Source organism: Acyrthosiphon pisum, chromosome X, assembly GCF_005508785.2.
Source record: "Acyrthosiphon pisum isolate AL4f chromosome X, pea_aphid_22Mar2018_4r6ur, whole genome shotgun sequence".
Taxonomy (NCBI): domain Eukaryota; kingdom Metazoa; phylum Arthropoda; class Insecta; order Hemiptera; family Aphididae; genus Acyrthosiphon; species Acyrthosiphon pisum.
In genome coordinates, this window is record NC_042493.1 from 66,054,006 (window position 1) to 66,074,317 (window position 20,312).

The 20,312-nt window shown below is 36.8% G+C and overlaps 1 protein-coding gene across 2 annotated transcripts in view; it reads left to right on the top strand.

Annotated features, from left to right (window-relative positions):
* LOC100166884 (transcription factor collier-like) overlaps positions 1-20,312 on the top strand; it is a 110,041-nt gene that overhangs the window by 76,962 nt on the left and 12,767 nt on the right. For both annotated transcript variants that reach the window (XM_029488416.1, XM_029488422.1), the window contains exon 7: positions 16,333-16,414. In XM_029488416.1, the coding sequence (XP_029344276.1) occupies positions 16,333-16,414 (82 nt within the window). The remainder of the gene's footprint in view (positions 1-16,332; positions 16,415-20,312) is intronic.

Genomic DNA, 20,312 nt, shown 5'->3' on the forward strand with positions numbered 1-20,312 from the left:
TTGAAACAATATACTAGGAGCATTCTATTAAATTTTCAAGCTTTTTTATCCAACAAATAAAATTTTATTGATATTTTTAGAAAAAAAACTAAAAAAAAATGAAAACTGACAATGTCCGTAAAGAGCTCAAAATAAGTCAAAATATTTTGAAAATTTTATCGTGTATAGAAAATGGAAATGTAAACATTCAGTCAAAATTTCATGTATCCACGGTCTTTTTTTTTAAAGTTACACCAAAAACCATAATCGATTTTCTCGAAAACAGATTTTGCGTAAAAATTCCCGTTTTTCCTTAATTTTTCTTTTGTTTTTCCCGGCGCTTTTGAAAACTACTGGGAAATTAAATTTTGACTCCCCAATGCACCAACGATATCACTTTCTGATCGAACAAGATACTGAAGTTGAAAATCGTAGCATTATTTCGACTACTTATCGTGTACACAGACACAAAAAAAATAAAAAAATAAAAAAATAAAAAAATAAAAAAATAAAAAAATAAAAAAATAAAAAAATAAAAAAATAAAAAAACACACATCATTGTAAAATCAATACATTCATCGTTCCACTCAGAATCTAAAAAATCGATCGCTTCGCTCGCAAGCTAATTTCCACTTACATTTTTATCTCAATAATATTGCCTTTTACATAATTTAATATATATCATCATATAATCAAAAATAGACAAAATTTATTGTGAAAAAGACACGGAAAGCCAAATAAATATAGTACCTCAGTGGCGTGTTTTTTTGATTTTCTAGATTTTAGAACATTTCGAACAAATTATATTACAATATTTAACACAACTGTTAAAATGTAACTGAAAAATGAAAAATATTAATACAGTATTATAGAATCACATACATAAAATCCAAGTCTTTCCGTTCCACAAAATAAGAAGAATAAACAAAAAAAGCTCACACTTAAAAATACATAATATTATATTATATGTTCCTACGCACACCACTTTTATACACTCCCACGCGTCTTTATATTTCAACTAAAAAACTATAAAATACATTAGGTAATTATTATTGTAGTTAATCATTTTCCAGTTACTATAAACAATGTTATATTCCTTTAAAAATGTAAAAATACATCATGAATTCATGATGTTTTTACCAAAAACCGACCCAATTGATTGCTTTTAAAATCGTACTATAGCAAATGCCCACCTCGGCATCCACCCTCTCTCCCCTCCTGACGGATTCACTTTGTATTCGAATAATGATAAAAAGAAAAATACGAAATCTCTATAATATTGTCCTGTACGAAATATACTACCCCAGACACTAGTATAGGTACCATATATTATTTATATCTATGAACGTGCGAATTTAATAAAAAAAACGGTGGATGAATATAAAGCTATATTATAAACAAAACAATTATGAATTAAAGATCAATATTTTCATTCCAAAATAATAACGAATATTGGCATATGATATTTTATTTTTTAATCACGTATTATTAACTAAAATGTCGTCGAGTTTATTATACCTATATGATATGCAATAATATTAACTGCATATATACATATTATTTTATATATACCTAACATTTGTGAAGTAGAAATAATGAGAGATAATTGGAGATATCCCGCCGGGCCCTGAAATACTTCAATGACCGCTCCACGACATATCTACCGAAGTGAAACACTGCAACTAATGCAATCCGACTGACCGATTGAGAGTGTATATATACGCGTGCACTCCGAAACTCGATATTATAGTAACGTTATTGGGTCTGACACGCCACGCGTGCAGTGTGTCGGCAGAGAAAGCGAAAGAAATCATTTCCTGTGTACACTTTATGAAACATAAATGTACAGTGTGGAACTCGACGGTTTGCTCGATATCCCATGGTATACGTAAAAACACGAGATGAAATGTTTGTGGTCCACCCATTATACCGTGGTATAATATAATATATTATACTTGATGCTAATAAATAATGGGTAACAATTTATTATTTACATATTATAATAGACTAGATAGTGTCACTAGATTTAAGTGTCTCGCCGATTCTCTCGTGTGGCTTTTATTTCTACATAATCTACATAATATGTAAAAATTAATGACAGTCTGTCTGCATGTCTGTCCTTTATGCATTCCTAAACGGATGGACTGATTGCGATAAAATTTGAGATAGATTAGACCTCTGTTAAGAAGACAGGCTAATTTAAAAAGGGTAAAATAGAGGTCCAACCAGGAGGCGCTCAAACAGGGATTTTGAGATTTTTTTGCATTGTTTTTACAGTGATTTTTAAATTTTTATTTTTATTTTTATCTATACATACGAATGTTTTGGTTTTTTTTTATTCATCAGATTTTAGTACGGTTAGGTAAGGTTAAGATTTTGTATTAATTAATTGCATTAATCCGCCGTACGTTGAATTAAGTAAAAACGACAAACTTGGTATAACTTTGATACTTTAGAGTTAAATTATACATTATACACTTACGTACAAACCACATGGGGTCCGTGATCTACCGCAGGTAGATTGCCTACTTGATAATATACTGCTGGCTGCTGCGAATCTCACAGACAAAACCGGTCGAGATGGCTATATACATTAAAATATAATATCATTTAAAGTCATGGGGCCGGAGTGGCGCAGTGGTCACGCAGTTGATTACGACTCACACAGTCATCGGTTCGATTCATAGCAAAGTGCAAAAAAAATGTGTGTGATTCTACGCAGTCACCATTTTCCCGTGCTGTCGTCCGATTGCGTCATCTGGTTTCAACTAGTCCCACTCCACTGGGAGTGAAGACCGCACATGTCTCCTCTTGGAGAAGGGGGGTAGTATCATGCATATAGTGATATATACATAGATAAATAGATCACATGATCTCCTACTACCCACTTGTGATAAGCATTGTCAAAGACCTTGAGGTCGTTACAATGAACAAATATAGAAAAAAAAAAAAATTTAAAGTCATTGCTTCCATAGCGTGTTACATACAAAAGGAGTATTGAACAACCAGAATTATTTTCCGGGCAACGCCGGGTAGTCCAGCTAGTATTATATATATTATAGATCTCGTTGAGCGTGGTTATATTATGAGTAAATAAGAAACGTAGGTAATAGGTATAGTATGCTGATGTTTAGCGGCGCGATGGACTTTCTAATTCTAATTATATTATTGACTTTTACCCTTCGAAAGTTATCGAAAAGTAATAAATTGATCTCAGCTTTAGTATATGTACTATGATTAAAATAATTTATAGTCTGCAACGCAGAACTTTGGTTCGAATGGCACTTTTTAAATTTCTAGGAATTTTACAAACATGCATAAAATATTTTGTAAAACTGCAAGCGGTGACCCAATAATTTTTAACTAAAGCTCGACCACTTTTGTATAAACCTCGCCTTCTGATCTCGTCTTTTGTTTGCAAAATGGAATCTTTTTATTATTGATCAAAGTTACTTTGTAACTAGGCCATTAGTTGTAATTTACATTGTATTTACATAATAAATTTTACATTTAAGTTTATGTTTATACTATGTAGTGTAACTTTATTTCCTTGAAGAAATTTATGATGTTCGTATTTTAATGGAGTTCTGGTTATAATGAGGTCTCTTAGTAGTTTTTTTGTTATTGCTATTATTATTATTATAAACTATCCAGTGTGGAAATAGTTTAAACAAAACAATTATCTAGTCAGTGGTCAGTATTTGTGTAATTATAATTGATTACATTTTAAGTTTTAACTCTCCGTTTGGGATTCGTTTTATAGGTTTTACGATTTATGATTTATGAGTTAAAATTAAATTTTTTTGAGGGTTTGAATTTTTAAACACTTGTGGAAAAGGCCTACGCTCATACGGGTAGGGAGCATATACTGACCATATACGCCCTGATTAATGAGGTGTATAATAGGATATAAATTGTATTTGTAGTTTTGATCTTTTATCATTTAATAATAGGTATGAGGTACCTACCTAGAGAGTTTTCATTCTGGTATCCTTACTTGAGTTATTTATTGATATGAATTTCCCAGGAAAGTTTTACGTCTAGAAAAACCTCAAGGTATTGAACTGAGTCATATTTCTTAAGTCAAAATTAAATTTTCCGATAATTGTAGGTACCTAACTATTATACAATGGACAAACATCTTTATTATAATATGCAATAATATTATCATTATAATGATCATATAATATATACATCGCTCCAGCTTCACAGCATAACTCTTCCAGGAAATCAAATTTGGTGTCTAACTGAACCGTACTTAACCTAAACATCTACTCATCGCTGAAAAAACTAAGACAATCTATCTAAACAATATAATTCAAAATAACGCATATTCAGGCAGCCCAGATGTAAGCACGTTTTTCATGACTTATACATTATAGTATAGATTCTAAAGAACATTTTAGACGTAGATTTAGAAAACAATATTTTATTTTAAATTGATTTTCTAAATTAATAGAATGATGTTTTATATATTCTTCTAAACGGCAAGTGATCAATTAATTAACGTAATAATGTATTTATAAGAGACAACAGTTGACATATATATAATAATTAATAACATTTATTAGGTAGGTAGGTACTAGTCTGTTATATATATATTTATATTGCACGTATAATTGTATAAGGTATAGAATTCTATTCCATAAAACTGTTTTTATTTTTATACATAAATTATATAAAAATATGTCATTAACGTGGTAATGCGACATCTTAAGAGAAGTCGCCACTACAGGTTAAAGTGGTTTGATATATGAAATTTTAATGAATTGTAAAAAAAAAGTTATAAATTATGAATAAATTTAAATACTAATAATTAAAAACAACATACAAGTGGTTCTAAGTCAGTACTATAAATTGTTGGTCATAGCATAACTACGAGATTATATAGGAAACGATTCGCGCAAAAAACAACCACAATCAGAAACCAAATTCAAACACACACTAAAAAACACAATAAAATTTACTGTGGCGTAACGTTTTCATTTTTTTTTATATCATTAATACAAAAAGAGTTATTATATTGTACATAAATAAAAAATCTACAACATAGCAAAATATGTTGTCTATACTATATTATAGTGTATAAATTTAATTTCTCTATTACGACTGTGGCCCGAGTGAATCTTTTTCGTGTAAAATATTATTTTTATATTATTATTTCATAGTTATGCAAAATTCCACAATAGCACAACATGGATATTGGAACCACTTGTATCTATAAGCTCTTTTGTAAATTATAATTAATACTAATTAAATGTATGATTTAAAATTTTAATTTTACTTAAAATATCATTAAAATTTCCTATTGCAAACTCCTTTAAAATATCCAAATTTATATTGTAATATACGATAAGGAAAACAATATTTTCTGTGTAATGTGTTGTATTTATATTATTTTGATAATAATATATTAATACAGAAAAAAAGTTTTTATTATTTAAAACGCGTTATTTACTTATTGTATTACCTATGTATTTCAAACTTAAATAACTTTATTTATTTAAGTTATATTTAAAAAAAAAATAACAGGTAATAAAAAATCTACGTAACTTAAACATGTTGTCTTATATTCGTATGTTGTGTATAGTATATACATTTTGGTTTCTCAACTATGACTGCTTGTAGCCCGAGTAGTACTTTTTTACACTAAACGATCTTCACAAACCAAATATTAAGGGTGTGTGGCGTTCTCTTAATTTAATATTTTGAACACGCGTTTATCATATCAAATTATAATAATATTATTGACAATATATTATATTAGTCCGGCTTATTTTACCATAGAGTTGGGACTCTCTGCGATTTAACGACGTCGACTATACAGAATAAATTCGTGAGTTCGTCGCGTAGTACAATATTATTATGTCCCTACTTATTCGCTATTATTTAATATATAGTCCTTTCACCTATTACGTATGTGTAGGTACACGTAATAGTAAGGAGTGACAAATTCGCTGGCGATTATAATATTTCGGATGTGATTTGTCAGGGTGACGGGAAATATAAAACGGAACAACAACAACAGACAATACGGATTCTTGGAGTTTATAATACACTCGGTTTGGGAAGTACTGCGAGCCGCGTAAGGCGAGGTCCCAGCGGTATTGACTGGAACCCAAGCCCAGGGGAACCGGAGTCAATACTCTCTCTCCATCTCTTACCCTCTCTCTCTTTCTCGCTCTCTCACCCCTTCTCACTAGCTCTCTCTCTCGCGCGCGCGCCCTTCCCCTCTCTCGGCGCTCTCTTCTCGAGCCCTCCTCTGCAGCCGTGTCCCTCCCGGTCGCTATACACCACCGGGCCACCGCCGACCCACGTCTATCCTCCCCTTAAATTGTCTACCCACCACCGGTGCAGCATAAATATATATATGTGTGTGTGTGTGTGCTCGACTTGCCGTCGACTGGTGCTATGCCGTGGCGCGCACACGCACGCACACGTCACACGCACATACGTGCACACGCGCGCGCGCTGGCTACAAGTAAACTTTTATCTCGGTCCGTCCGTTTCGCCATATTCTCCCTTTCCCGCGACCATCTCCGGACCCCTTTCGCCCGTCGCCAAGACCGGACCGCCACCGCCGCCGCCGCCGCCGCCGTATACAGAACGTATTCGTTCGTATATGTATAGGTACGTATATATGCGCATATACACAGAATTGTTTTTGCAACGCGTCCGTCCTCCACCTCGGACCCTCGCACCGGGAAATAAAGAAGTACCCGGCCGGATATTTGAATCGGACACTGTTTGTTTATCGTCCGCGGGTCTTCCGCGCAATTAAATCCGACCGGAATCGTTTCGTCGTCACCCCGCGGACGGCGGCCGCAGCGAGACTATAGTATCGAGTGCAGGTCGTGCGTGTGTGTATACGATTTTACGCACGTCTTTGCCGAAGGTACTTAGATACCGGTGATAATAAACAAAAAAAACACTGTCGATAGGTACCGGCGAACAATAATAATTGTTGTTCATTCGAAAACCACCGCGCGAAATCCAATTATTGTTATCCGCAATGACGCGTCAGTGTATAATAATATAATATACTTGAACCTTCGTGAAATACGACACTTCACGTTAATATTTTATCAGCAGTTCTCACGTCAACTCGACGGTTAACTTTGCCGTCTGGTACTAATAATTAATACCGCGCAGTTACAATATAGGTTTACATTATATAGTAACAACTTCGATATATATATATTATATATAGTGCGTATGAGATGATCTATTTATTCACGTCCATTATTAATGGGTTTTTGTTTTTATTGATAAACTAATATTATTAACAGTTATCGCACATTTATTTCAATGCGCAAACTCTACCGTTTTAAGTTTTCACGTTTTCCGAGTAAAAGTTTCCGATTATAGTATACCTATACTACGGGACTTTGTACGTTTTTGTTTACTCATGAATTTCGCCGATATTTCCACTTTCGATGAATCCAACCGGAAAACATTATAACGGAGGTCAATTTAAATAATATATACGTTTAATAATATTTTCTTTGATACTCTCGCCCCTAAAGCTTATGAACCCTTTATATAAACAGCGCGCGACCTATAAACTGTAAATAAATAATCACGATTATAAACTCGTGTAAATTGACTTATATAGTGTGTAATGTGTATGCACAACAGCGCACAGCGGGTTGTCCTTGATTTTTTTACACCATAAAAGTGTGTACGCCTACACCAACGATCGTGTTGCATTTTGATTGGCTCGTACCCTGCACTTTGCTGTATAGTTACAGTCTGTATTTGAAGTTACCTTCAACTTAAATTTATTCTCAATCTATTATAGCACCGTATTTGGCATTTATGCGTATTTTACTATACCACCATGACCAGTGCATCCGAGTGAATCATCATTTTGGGTCTTATCGATCTAGAACCGAGGTAAAACGAAAAACAATAAAATAATATGACTGCAGTTATTCAATTTGTACGGTCCACGTTGGACACTTGGCGTTGGTTCGTAAGCGAATAATTAACCGAACTTTCAGCGCGTTATATATAGAAAGCTGCAAGTATCGGGATAATCGAATACAAGTAGTACAACTTTATCGTCGTTTCACTGTAATATGTACATATATGCTAAGACACTTATATAAAGTCCAAGTGTACCTACATACATATATATATATATAATACGAAAAGTTTTAAGTGAACGCAACGATAGCACGTGCTGTACAAACTATCTCGTCTATGGTGTTAAAATTTGGGGGGGGGGGGGCAGGAGGGGAGGATGATTAAGAAGAACGCTGTTTTGACCGTACCGAGAAACGGTTGCCCCCGCGCGATTCGTGTCGGACGTACGGTCGTCGTCGTAGCGGTATATTATATAGACTCGCGGTCCGTGCATGGTATATCGGTATATATTCAGTGGGCACACAACGTGATGCGGGGCAAACATCACACACGCACCGCGGGAAAAGGAGGGCGCGGAAAATCCCGTGCTCGGACGGCGGGTGGCGCAGCGGATGGGACGGGAGGGTGGCGAGTCGGAAAAGCCATTGCCACCAACAAACCCTCCCCCCCTCTATCGACGCCCCGATTTTTCCTCTCGACAATGTATATAATATACTCGTTGAACGTGTATTATGCACGTATATATATATATATATACTACATGTATACACTGCAATATATATACACACTGTCAAATCCACCGACCCCACCGGACGGCGGCGCGGGTACCCTTCTTCGCCGCGATCCACCCCCGCCGGCCCGCGAACCGCTCCGCGCCAACGCACTTTTGCCCCGTGCCTCGAAAATGGAAGGCGACTCGCGATAGTCCCCTAAAACGCTACCGCGTTGCCACGGAAACGACGCCGCCGACGATTGCGACTGCCACTGCGACTGTGACCGCTACTGCGGCGACGACGACGACGACGACGACGACGGCGGCGGTGAAAACGGCTGCGTGCCCTTCGGTATCGCTGTATTATATAGCAGCTATATAACATGTGTATCTAAGCGCATTTTCCGTTTTAGCCGACATTATAGTGCACACGATACGGACCAGATAATAATATAATATAATATATTGTTATTTTACTCCCAGCGTGCAGTGTTTATCGCATAATACTGCAACAAAGATAACATATTATTCGATTCACGACGTTTGACCGTAAATGTATAACAATATCAAATAATAATAATATGGGCGCGAATTTTTAGATCCAAAAATCCCATGGTTTTCGTTTGATTTTTCATTGTTTTCATAATATGTTATATATGTATATTATGATATCATGTATTTATATATTTATTAAGTTTAACGTCAAACAACGGCAATCGAAAAAATAAACATGCAATATTTGTTATAGTGTTAACAGCACGAAGTACTTTAATGAAAAGCAGACAAAGGACTAAGCTGTTTATGGTTAAGGCACAATATTATTAGCAGGACGAAGTATCCCATGGGAGTGAATGATTTTTGGGCCGAAAAGCTTGCGGGCACGCCGACGCTAAAGTCGGAGGCAACAAACACAACGCGGCTTTTTTTTTTTATTTGTCATGAACAGATAAATAAATTAAACGTTCAAATCGAATGACAGATATATAAATTGTTGTGGAGTATAATACAGCGGTCCGCCAGCTGAAGTTGATGATTTATACTATTATTATTATTATTCAAATGTGAAATGGATTATAATGGATTTAAACGGTATTAAAATGGTTTTCAACGGTACTCTGCAACGGCTTCGGCCACGCATATATATATCATCGCACTTCACACGTCATCATTAGTCGTCGTCACTCGTCAGGCCGATGACGGTAGAGTTGCGGTCAAGCATATTATGCAAATACTGCATGTGTATAAAATAACGATTAACGGTCGTTAATCAAACAGAGCGACGTGGTGAAAGTCAAAGACTAGCCATTTTAAAAGAGTACATATTTTACCAAAGATCCTCATAACGCGATTTCTATATATAATAAACCTTCTATCTCTATATATATACCGATACAAATCGTGTTTAGGTGCACTGGAACCTCGCGACTTTTATTGGACACAGTTCACACAAATGTTTACATTATTTTGAAATCGGTCGTGAATGGACATTGGACAGCGTTTTTAACGTGCAGCCACAACTGCTTATAAACCGTTGGCTCCATAACGTATTTGTCAATGCGTCCAAAGTGGTCCAACTTTAATAATATGCATCTATTTTTTATAATTAAACGATATAAAAATGTTGATGAGTAAAAAATGTCACTCCGCAAAGAACCCTCACGGTACGACTTAAATATAATAACAGCGATCTTTGGCTTATGAAGTAGAGGCCGCAATATCGTCTCTGGTGCGCGATATTCACGCAGAAAACGCGAGTGGCATCAGTATACATGTGCAGGTATAATATAATATTATAATATCCGGTATTTCCGTGGCGTAGTATTTGCCTTATATCATAATATGACGACGGAATGTAACGGTTCGACGGAATCCCTCCCCTCCCCTCCCCTCACCACCACCACCACCGTCGTCGTCTGTCACCGCCAAAACTTTGGCGTGCTCTCCGCTTCCTCCTCTAATAATATAATTATATTATAATATTATATATATAAGGTATGTACGCAATACACCTCATCCGCCGCGAGAACTCACGCGTAAATATTATAGTTACGCACTCGCTCGGCACGCGGAAGAACGGCATAATATTATTATTCCATATATAATATAATAATATAACAATATAATATACATAACTTGCTCATATAATATAATATATATATGCGCCCTAGACGAGCGGTGCGGTCGGTGAAGTTTTCAACACCACGCCGGATGAGAGTGTACACCGCACCTGTACCACCACTGCACCACCACCGCCGCCGTCATTATACACATCGTATTAAACTACACTCGCACACTCCGAAGAGTGTTGTTGTTGGAGCTGCAGCACAAGTTTGTTGCGCGAAAACTTGGCCGAACCGTGCAGGAGGCGGTGAACGAAATTAAACGTAAAGACTTACGCTGCCATACGATATTCATATAATATCATATTGTACAATATTATGATGACTTTATATGTGCGCGTACGGATGGTGCAGTGGGAGGGGAATCCGCCGCCGAACTCTGAGTTTATGTGTAAGTACGTGCGGTGTGTGTGTGTGTGTGTGTATATATATATATATATATATATATATATGAGCGTAGGTATAATACCACGATTTTGGCGAAATGAAATATTACAATATTACTACTATACGCCACGCCGTGTAATTTACAGAAAACATTCAGGCTCCGTCGTTTTTTCTAATTGCATCAAAACCATATATTATGTATTAAAATATTATACTATATCTGCGCGTGCAGGTACCCATATATACAATATTAGTATACACGTCGTAGGTACAGTGTACTTATTCCAGCTATACAGACAGCAACTTACTTGCTATATACTTCCAGACAGAGAATATACAGTAGGTATCTATATTATACGGTTAACCGCAGCTGCTGCAACTCCTCTCCGTTGTCGTCGCCGTCCGTATAACTTATTTGTCGGATTGCGGAGAACTTTATAATTTTATGATATACATATAAACCGCTGTGAAACATAATTTTTGTATTTAATAAAATATAGAACGGAAAGCGACCGAGAAGAAAAACAAATTTACGCAGTACACACGCCACCGACGCACGCTGCGTTATAAATGTTTTGAATCTCGGGAATCCGAATTGAAATGCGCGGGAATTTTCCGCGGTCGACGACGATTCGAGGACGTTAGGAAAACGTTTGCAAAACGCTCGTATACAGATGTAATGTATAAAACGCGGTACGTTTTCCGTTGTTTTCCGGCCGCAGCTGGTGCGCGGACAGAGAGGGAGACGCTTTTTCGATCCGGATTACACTGCGGCGCCGTGCAATAGTCGTCACGTATCATATAGAAACATTACGGGTCGTCGAGAAACGGTTGCACATTTATTTTACCACCGCCAACGATCTATTTAATTACGGCGAAAAAACCTTTAGCGAGATTGTACCGCGGTCCAAACGACCGACGGCCGGCGCACGCGGGAGAGACTTTTATTGCGCGGGGTCGTTGTTGTGTACATGCACGCGTATATACAATATACATACAAAGGGGTAAGAACTCGGCTGTGCAGGTAAACGTGTACGAGTGAGACGGAGAGAGAGAGATGGAGTGAAAAAGATACGTAAGAAACTGTCGAGAGGGGGGGGGTGAGACGGCGCGGGGAGCGAACGAACGTCCGCGGTAACAGCAGTATACCTCTACCTATATATACAATGGAAGAGAGAAACCTTAAGGATCGAAGATAAACTGTTGCGGGGTAACGAGAACGACTGTCGCTGAACTATCCCCGGGGAGGAATCGCCGACGGTGTGTAGTCATCGACTTCTCGGGCTAATGCAGAAACATTAGGTATACGCGTTATCCCGCTCCCGACTATCTCTCCATCCCGCTCCAGTGCCGTGGCGATGTACGCAAGTTCGTGTGAGTGTGTGTGCTTTTCTCCGGCAGATAAATGCAATTATTTCACTCTTCTCCCCACGCGCACGTCAGACGTACCCCTTTCTATACCGTGTCCCCTTTTCTCTTTAATTTCACCACTGTGTGCATGCCCACTATAGGTGCATATACCATTATATTATATACTATAACATAATATACATTATACACTAAACATGAATTGATATGAATTACCTGAAAAACGTTTAACTTTTGTGTAGGATATGATAATCGCGCGGTAAACCTAATAGATTTTTAATACTCTGAATAATATATTATGGAGTCCGAATACCTATATAATATACCGTCGTTATCGACGTTTTTTTCTTCTTTTTTTCTCATCTCGTGTTGCGTAAGTAATATAATTCCATTGGCAGAATACGTCGTATTCGCGCGAAAAGAGTTCGCCCAAAAGTCGATGGTACACGATATCGTTGTGCGGACGAGCAACAATGTGCAGTGGACAGTGTAAGGGAGGGGGGAGGGGAAGATCGTATTCCGTATACACGGAACTCACGCGTCTCGCGGGACCAATATAATATTGTCGACCCGGCGGAATCCTTTTAATCGATTCGGCCGCACGTTTCACTTTCACACGTCGTCGAAACATTGCTACGGTTCGTCCGCATTGGTTAAACTGGAGGACGGAGGAGTCTTAGTCCCAAGTAGAATTTTTTAACAACCCACCACCACAGACTTAATTTATATCAAAGGCTCATCAAAAAAGTGTATACTAATTAATACATTAACGAGGTCTTTATCTATTTTGTATATTATTTTTAAGAAGATAGGTAGAATTTGAAACTACTCTGACTACTTATTCTTATTTGTCTACAGTTTGTATACGGTAATAACGTTCAACTACGTTTGGAATCGTCTGCATACAAAATATATTATAATATCAATAATAATAATAATAATAATAATAATACGAGCCCTTTGGCCAGTACCTACTTCAAAAGTTCAAACACGCAACGACGACGACGACGACGTGCTGTAGTGTTCAAACCCACCGGCCGGTTATTTCCTCCGTACGTTGCCGGTCGTATAAACTATAAACATATAGTCGAATACTATTATTATCATCATCATCATTATTATTATTAAAGATCAATATCAGTTGGAAATCGATTTATCCGGCACACGGCCGCGTGCACGCGTTCTGTGTGTACTGATCTCGAGACCGATTGTCGGCTATAAAACACAAAACGACACATACGCCGCCGGTCGAAACGTTAATCCCTCGTCGGGCCCACCGCACATATTATACATATAACATAGCTTGGAAAAAACATTTTCAAACGCCACTATCACACAATACTGATCACGCACCAACGTTGCTGGTTTGTTTGCTCAAAAGCTATATCATAATACATAATATAGCATTAAGTTCGTTATCGTCACGACTGTATCTCAGAGGTAACGAGAAGAATGATAGCAGCGACAACAGACGACAGAGTGATAAAAAAAAAAACTGCATTGGGCTTCTGGAAATGCATAATATTATTAAATACTATAGCTGTATAAAAACACGAATTAAGCACACTGGAAAAAATGTACAAACATTAAATACTGTGATATACGCTATGATGTACCTCGGTATCGGTATTAACCTAACCTACGTCAGTTCACGGGGAAATCGGCGTCGGTTTACTTCGCTTTGTGAGCCAATACCACAGACATAGGTAATCCTCAGTGACGAAATTTATACAGCACTTGATGTATTTTTGAACGTGCTTAAATCTTCTATCTACACTCTCCTGATACCTCTAAGAACTAAGAACAATCTTCTGCAGTCATTTTAGTCAAAATCTTTTTGAGTACCTATATAATATTATATGGGCTACAATATAGATTATATAAAAGTCTATTTTATTTTTTTAACCAATGGTAACTTTATATGATGTAAACAAAAACAACGTATTCAATTTTTGTTAACCGCAACAAAGTTCACGTTTGAGCCAGCATTTAGTGGTCGAATCTCGTGATTTGCTATGAATGTAATCATTTTTAGAATCGGTTTAGCAGTAGTTTACAGATATTAGCACCTACATATTTACCAACAATTTTTACCTCTTTATATATTATACAATATTGAATATACATAGATATAGAAATTGATTATGTATCTATTATTATTGTAATATGTATTAGGTAATAAACATATAAATAATACATTAATACAGTATTATTTAGCTAAATAAATTTAATTCGAATTCCGTTAGTAGGTACATACGACATATTATAAATCGGTATAGAAGACAGGAGGCGACAGGAGCAGGATCGTCTCAAGTGAAAATAGTGAATTAGGTAAAATCAATTTTATAATAACAATGAAATGGCGCCCTCTTACTAAAGTGCTGTCCTAGGCATAGGCCTATGTCACCTACCACCTTGAGCAAGGCCTGAACAGGGGATAGTAAATAATATAACAGTATTTCGAAATTTTGAATATTAATTTTTGTGCTTTGATTGTTGTACAAGCGTTAGTTTTATATTATTTTATACCCCCCAAAATCCCATCACTGCCCGAAAACGATCGTCTCATGACGTTTTTATGCATACGGCCAAGTTTTTATTAGCGAACTTTGACTCCGTGCGCATATAGTAATAATATAATATGATAATATGATATATTATTATATAGGTAGAGGCAGTCGTCGAAAAAACGAAACGAAACATTAAAAACCACGATATCGCGGTGGCGGCGTGGTGCATCGGATAGACCGGAAAACTCCTCGGGGAATCGCTCCGGCGGAGACGGTTCGTCGTTTACGTCGGTATTTTGCGACGCCGCTCCCGCTGCCGGCGGGTTCGGAGGGTCGTGCCAAAGATTATATATATATTTTATCAGGCTAACCTAACCCCGTGTGCGTGATAGTCGACCATATTATAATAAAACAGTAGCCGGGTCGGTGCCGCGATGACGGTGATGCCAAGTGGCATGCGGGTAGGCGGGGGAGGAGACCGATTGGCAATGTGCATCAATCATTATGCGCAGACTATATTATAACATTATAATACTATAACCAATATATATATATATATATAATATTATTATTGTAACTTTATTACGCAGTATATACGTTCATTACCCCGACAGCAAATTGAATAATGCAATTTTCCGCCCGGGGCCGCCCCCTCTCTCCCGAGGGCTCTTGTCCGTAATTCTTTCCGCGATTCGGTGTGGAGTTACGTTTTTATTATGATAATAATGTTATGTACATGTCGTAGTGTGCCTACGCCGATCTTGGCGTGGAAATCGGTGAACATATTATTAAGGTACACACACTGTATAATAGAATTGTGAACGATTCGGAAAAACCGTAAAATAATAATCGGACTATACGCCGTGTGCACCGTCGGTGTTTATTAAACGCCAAAATGTTATTACAGGTATACACGAAACGCGCTCTCGTCATAGTAATATCACAACGCGATGCTCAATACTATTACCTCGGTATATTATAATATAGTCGGTACCATAAATAAGCTATATTTTGCGACGGAATTCACGACGGATAAGTGTGTACACTTAACGTCGTTTCGCCGCTATATACTTAACCATCGCAAACTCAACGGGTTTTACTCCACTGTAAATATAATAATATGTACCGTAAATAAATAGGAGAACGTTAATAATAATTGTTGATACAGTGACCTTAAGACGAACGCCTGCAGTTACGACTCGAAAATGTATCGAAAAATATTGCTTTGGGGTCTTGTGTTTACCGCGGTCCACGATAATACGCCGCACAATAATGTTACATTGTAACATAATAACAATGATATTATACTGACATTTGTTTTTGTTCATAGTTATAACTTTAGATTAATCATCGACTAATTCGAAATGACACGTTTTTTGTTTTATAGATTTTTCTTGAAGTTTTTCTTGAAATGCAATCAAAATTGTTTGAAAAACGCAGGCAATCCCAGGGACATGCGAAGGTTTCAAGTAAGTAGTTACCTTTATTTTTATATTATTGTCAGACTTTAGAGTGGATATAATAATGTACGCAATATTATTGTGTTAAACAATATTAGAAGTAAAAGTGCATGAGTGTGTGTGCATATAAACCGAACAAGGTCTTTCGTTTCCCCGGATCGAAAAAAAAACCGAGGGGGTTTATTTTTTCATTCAAGTCATTAACGTAAAAGGGTTTTCCAGTATTATAATATGTATATGTGTGCACAAACATAAAATGATATACACCGGCGGTGGTGGGTTTGTCGTGCGTGTCCTATACGCTTCGTTCAAACACGAAATGTAATTTTAATAACATTATGTACTCCGATTATTGCGGGTTAACATCGTAAACAAGAAAAATTAAACGATCTTCGCTGACGTTTTCAGTATGCCATAAATATATCTGTATATAATATTATATAATAATATGTAAGTCATTATTTTGAAAACCAAGGAACTTGGGAACGTATTAATTACTATATAGCTAACCATTATTCACAAAATAATAATGAAAAGGTGTGTAGTATAATACGTGCGAAGCGAGAGAATGGTCATCACAGGTAAAAGGTATTTGTTTAATTAATGCATGTGAAAAGTTCGTGTTTTTTTTGTTACCTAACACGCTCGTCTCTGTCGATTTTTTTTCGTATAAATATTTTATTGCATTTCACGCTTTAAATAATAATAAAAAAGTTTCTTTCATCTGACGATTGCAAGAATATAAAACGCCATTACGGTTCATAATTGATGCAGACCCGTCCGAAACGGTAAACAGGAAAGTAAAAAATAAAAAACAAATGAAAGGGGGGATAAGAGAGGGAGGCTAAGAGGATAGAGGGAGAGAAAGAGAGAGAAAACCTTTCTCGTATTAATTATTTTTTTAAAGCTTTCGGTGTAAAAATTACTCAAAACAGCCGGAATTCATGTCAAGACTATCTTGCCACGCGCGCGACTGATAAAAGTTTTAACAACATTAACTCACATAACTGTACAGAAACAAAAATATACAACGGTTTTACATTAAGAAGACGGTAGAAAAAAAAATTCAGCATATTATTATTATTGTTTGGAATAAAACAAAATTATAAAAAACAAAACCGGAAATAAAAACCTTGAGAATTAAAAGAATTAAAAACACAAAAAACATTTGTTCAACATTCGCCTTGCCGATAAATAATTATTACCTTCGTAGGGGAGGTATTTTATTAGGCGCGTTTATCACGTTTAACTACGATGGTAACTGTGTTATTATCGTGCTGTTGCCGATATAATATGATAACCTTCCAATCGAAAACTGGGAAAAAAAATAAAAACTTCGACATTATTATAACACTCAGCCCCACTCGTACCACCGATGTCATAACGGGCACCACAGCTCTTTTTACGATACCTATAACGTTTTTTCTCGCCGCACGTAACAAGTACACGCATAGGTTATGTATGATCGTTATAATATTATGTATATCTCGTAAAATAATAATAATAATAATAATAATAATAATAATAATGAGTACACGATTTAACGAGGTTAATAAAATCGATTCGCGAAAGTCAGCGGCGTGCGCGTGCGTAGGTAATTTGCGACGTGTAAAAATACATTTAGACGAAAATGCCAAAAAAAAAAAAAAACAAAGGAACAACAATGACGGAAAACTTTCGAAGATCCCCGCTCATCGCCCCCCCCCCCATCTATACACCGCTCCGCCGCAAAATCCGAAACTAAAGAATAATACGACGTCGTCGGCGTGTGCAGTCTTTGTTGTCGTAGGCATAGATATAAATTATAAAGTAATAATAATACAATATAGTGTATTATTACGTGGTGGTATAAACCTCGTCGCGGCGGCACTGCAGTTGTGTATAACAATAATATAACAATATTAATTATTATATTATAGACGCGCACTCGCGCATAAGTAAGTTGTCACTATACCTCACTGTTGGCAAATTCGTTTCATCACGACTTAAGCTGCATGTAGTTAAATTATGCATATTATTATTATTATTATAGTACCGTTGTAGCCGTTACAGGCGATAAAATAAGGAACATCGTAAACACGATGACGTTAATCCGATTTGAACCGTAAAAACTGTTATTGAAACAACAGCTAATAAACCGTCTTTAACAGTCGTGCACATTAATGGTATGAAATGTATAATAATAATAATGATATGGAAACAATAATATTATAATCGTTAATAATTGCAACAATGATACACATTATAACTCGGTGCTGTTAACGCAATATATTATTATAACATAATATTATGTAAGCGATATCGCAGCAAAATTTCGATGAAAAAAAACTTTGTTCAACTTTTAAAATTATAACCAAAAGCTACGAAAACAATAGTCAGAGAAGCACGGGGCTACTAAGCCAAGGCTTGAATTTTGTCACCACCTAAAAAAAAAACCCGAAAATGCCTATAAAAAAAATTCTATAAAAAAATATATAATGACTTAAAAAAATGACTGCTCGTGCCGTATGCTATTTAGGCATCATGTTTGAAGAGTCCGTTTTTGGCACCGAAAGATAAAAGTATTTGGTTTGATTAAATTTACCGGTTAAATATCGTGTTTGACCATTTTGAAAAGTTTCTTTCATACCGCTACGGCACTACTTCAGGCCTTCTCCTCGTCCGCACCATTTGATTTTGTATAAACATTTACATTTTGTAATAACGAGCTTTTAAAAACTTAACACAAATTTCATCGTTAAAAATAATCTTACATAATTCACCTAAATTACTCATTTTGAAAAAAAAAAAAATAAATATAATTTGACCTAACCTAACACCAACAACGCATACTCACAAATTTTTCAAGCACCAAACATAATTTACTAATTAAAGGTATTAAAACGATATAATACATTTTTTAGATAACTTGATAAAATTTATAGATATCATACCCCCAACCTTACGGAAATGTATGTTTATTCCAGGAGCGTAGGTATATAGGTATAAGTATAACAATAACGAAATACGATAATGATAAAAACAATATTAAATAGCTAGCAGGTATACGACACGTCTTGTATATATAAAGGCGCCCAGCTAGACATACTTTGCTTGTATATAATATTAAAGTGGCGCGGGCGATCCGCGGAGGCAAAAGTCGAAACGCTCAGAGAATTGACCCGACTTGCGTGCAGGGTACATAATAATATGTATATATATAGAGCGTATATATATATGTACAACACCCCTGCTTCGCCCCACCAATCCACCACCTCGATATCCACCCCGGAAACGGCGGCGAAGGGCACTTGGCGCTATGTTCTTTAGCGATTCAAAACCAACCCCTCACCTCCGTCATACCACCACCGCGCGTGTTCCCATGGGAACGGCCGCCCCGGGGGACATCGGGCGCTGCGGCGTAGGTGCGGCAGTCGTGGCCGGTGGTGCTAAGGGATGCGACGGGCGGGGGTTGTGGAAGACGACGACGACTACGACGACGACGACGACGTCAAGGACGCTCGCGAGCTCGCACATGATCGTCGTCGTACACCGCACGGGCGCGGCGGTAGCGTATTCCCCGGAGGCGGAATTCAAAACCCCCGAGAGGTGGAGTCGATTTTACCCTATCGTCGCCACAAAATGGGTGGCGGTGCGCTCGATTATGTGTGCGTGTGTGTACACCTTCCCCCTGCAGTCTGCACCCACAGTCGTATATATACATACACACGCATGTATAATGTATATATGTGCCGAAAGTGCACCGCGTCGCCCGCTTGTGTTTGTGCAATGCGCTGCAAAGGCCGGCGGCGTGAACAGTATACATATAATATATATATATATATATATATATATATATATATTATAAGTAAGTAAGTACGTATGTATAATGTATATATAATATGTGGGTGTGTGTGTGTATGTGTGT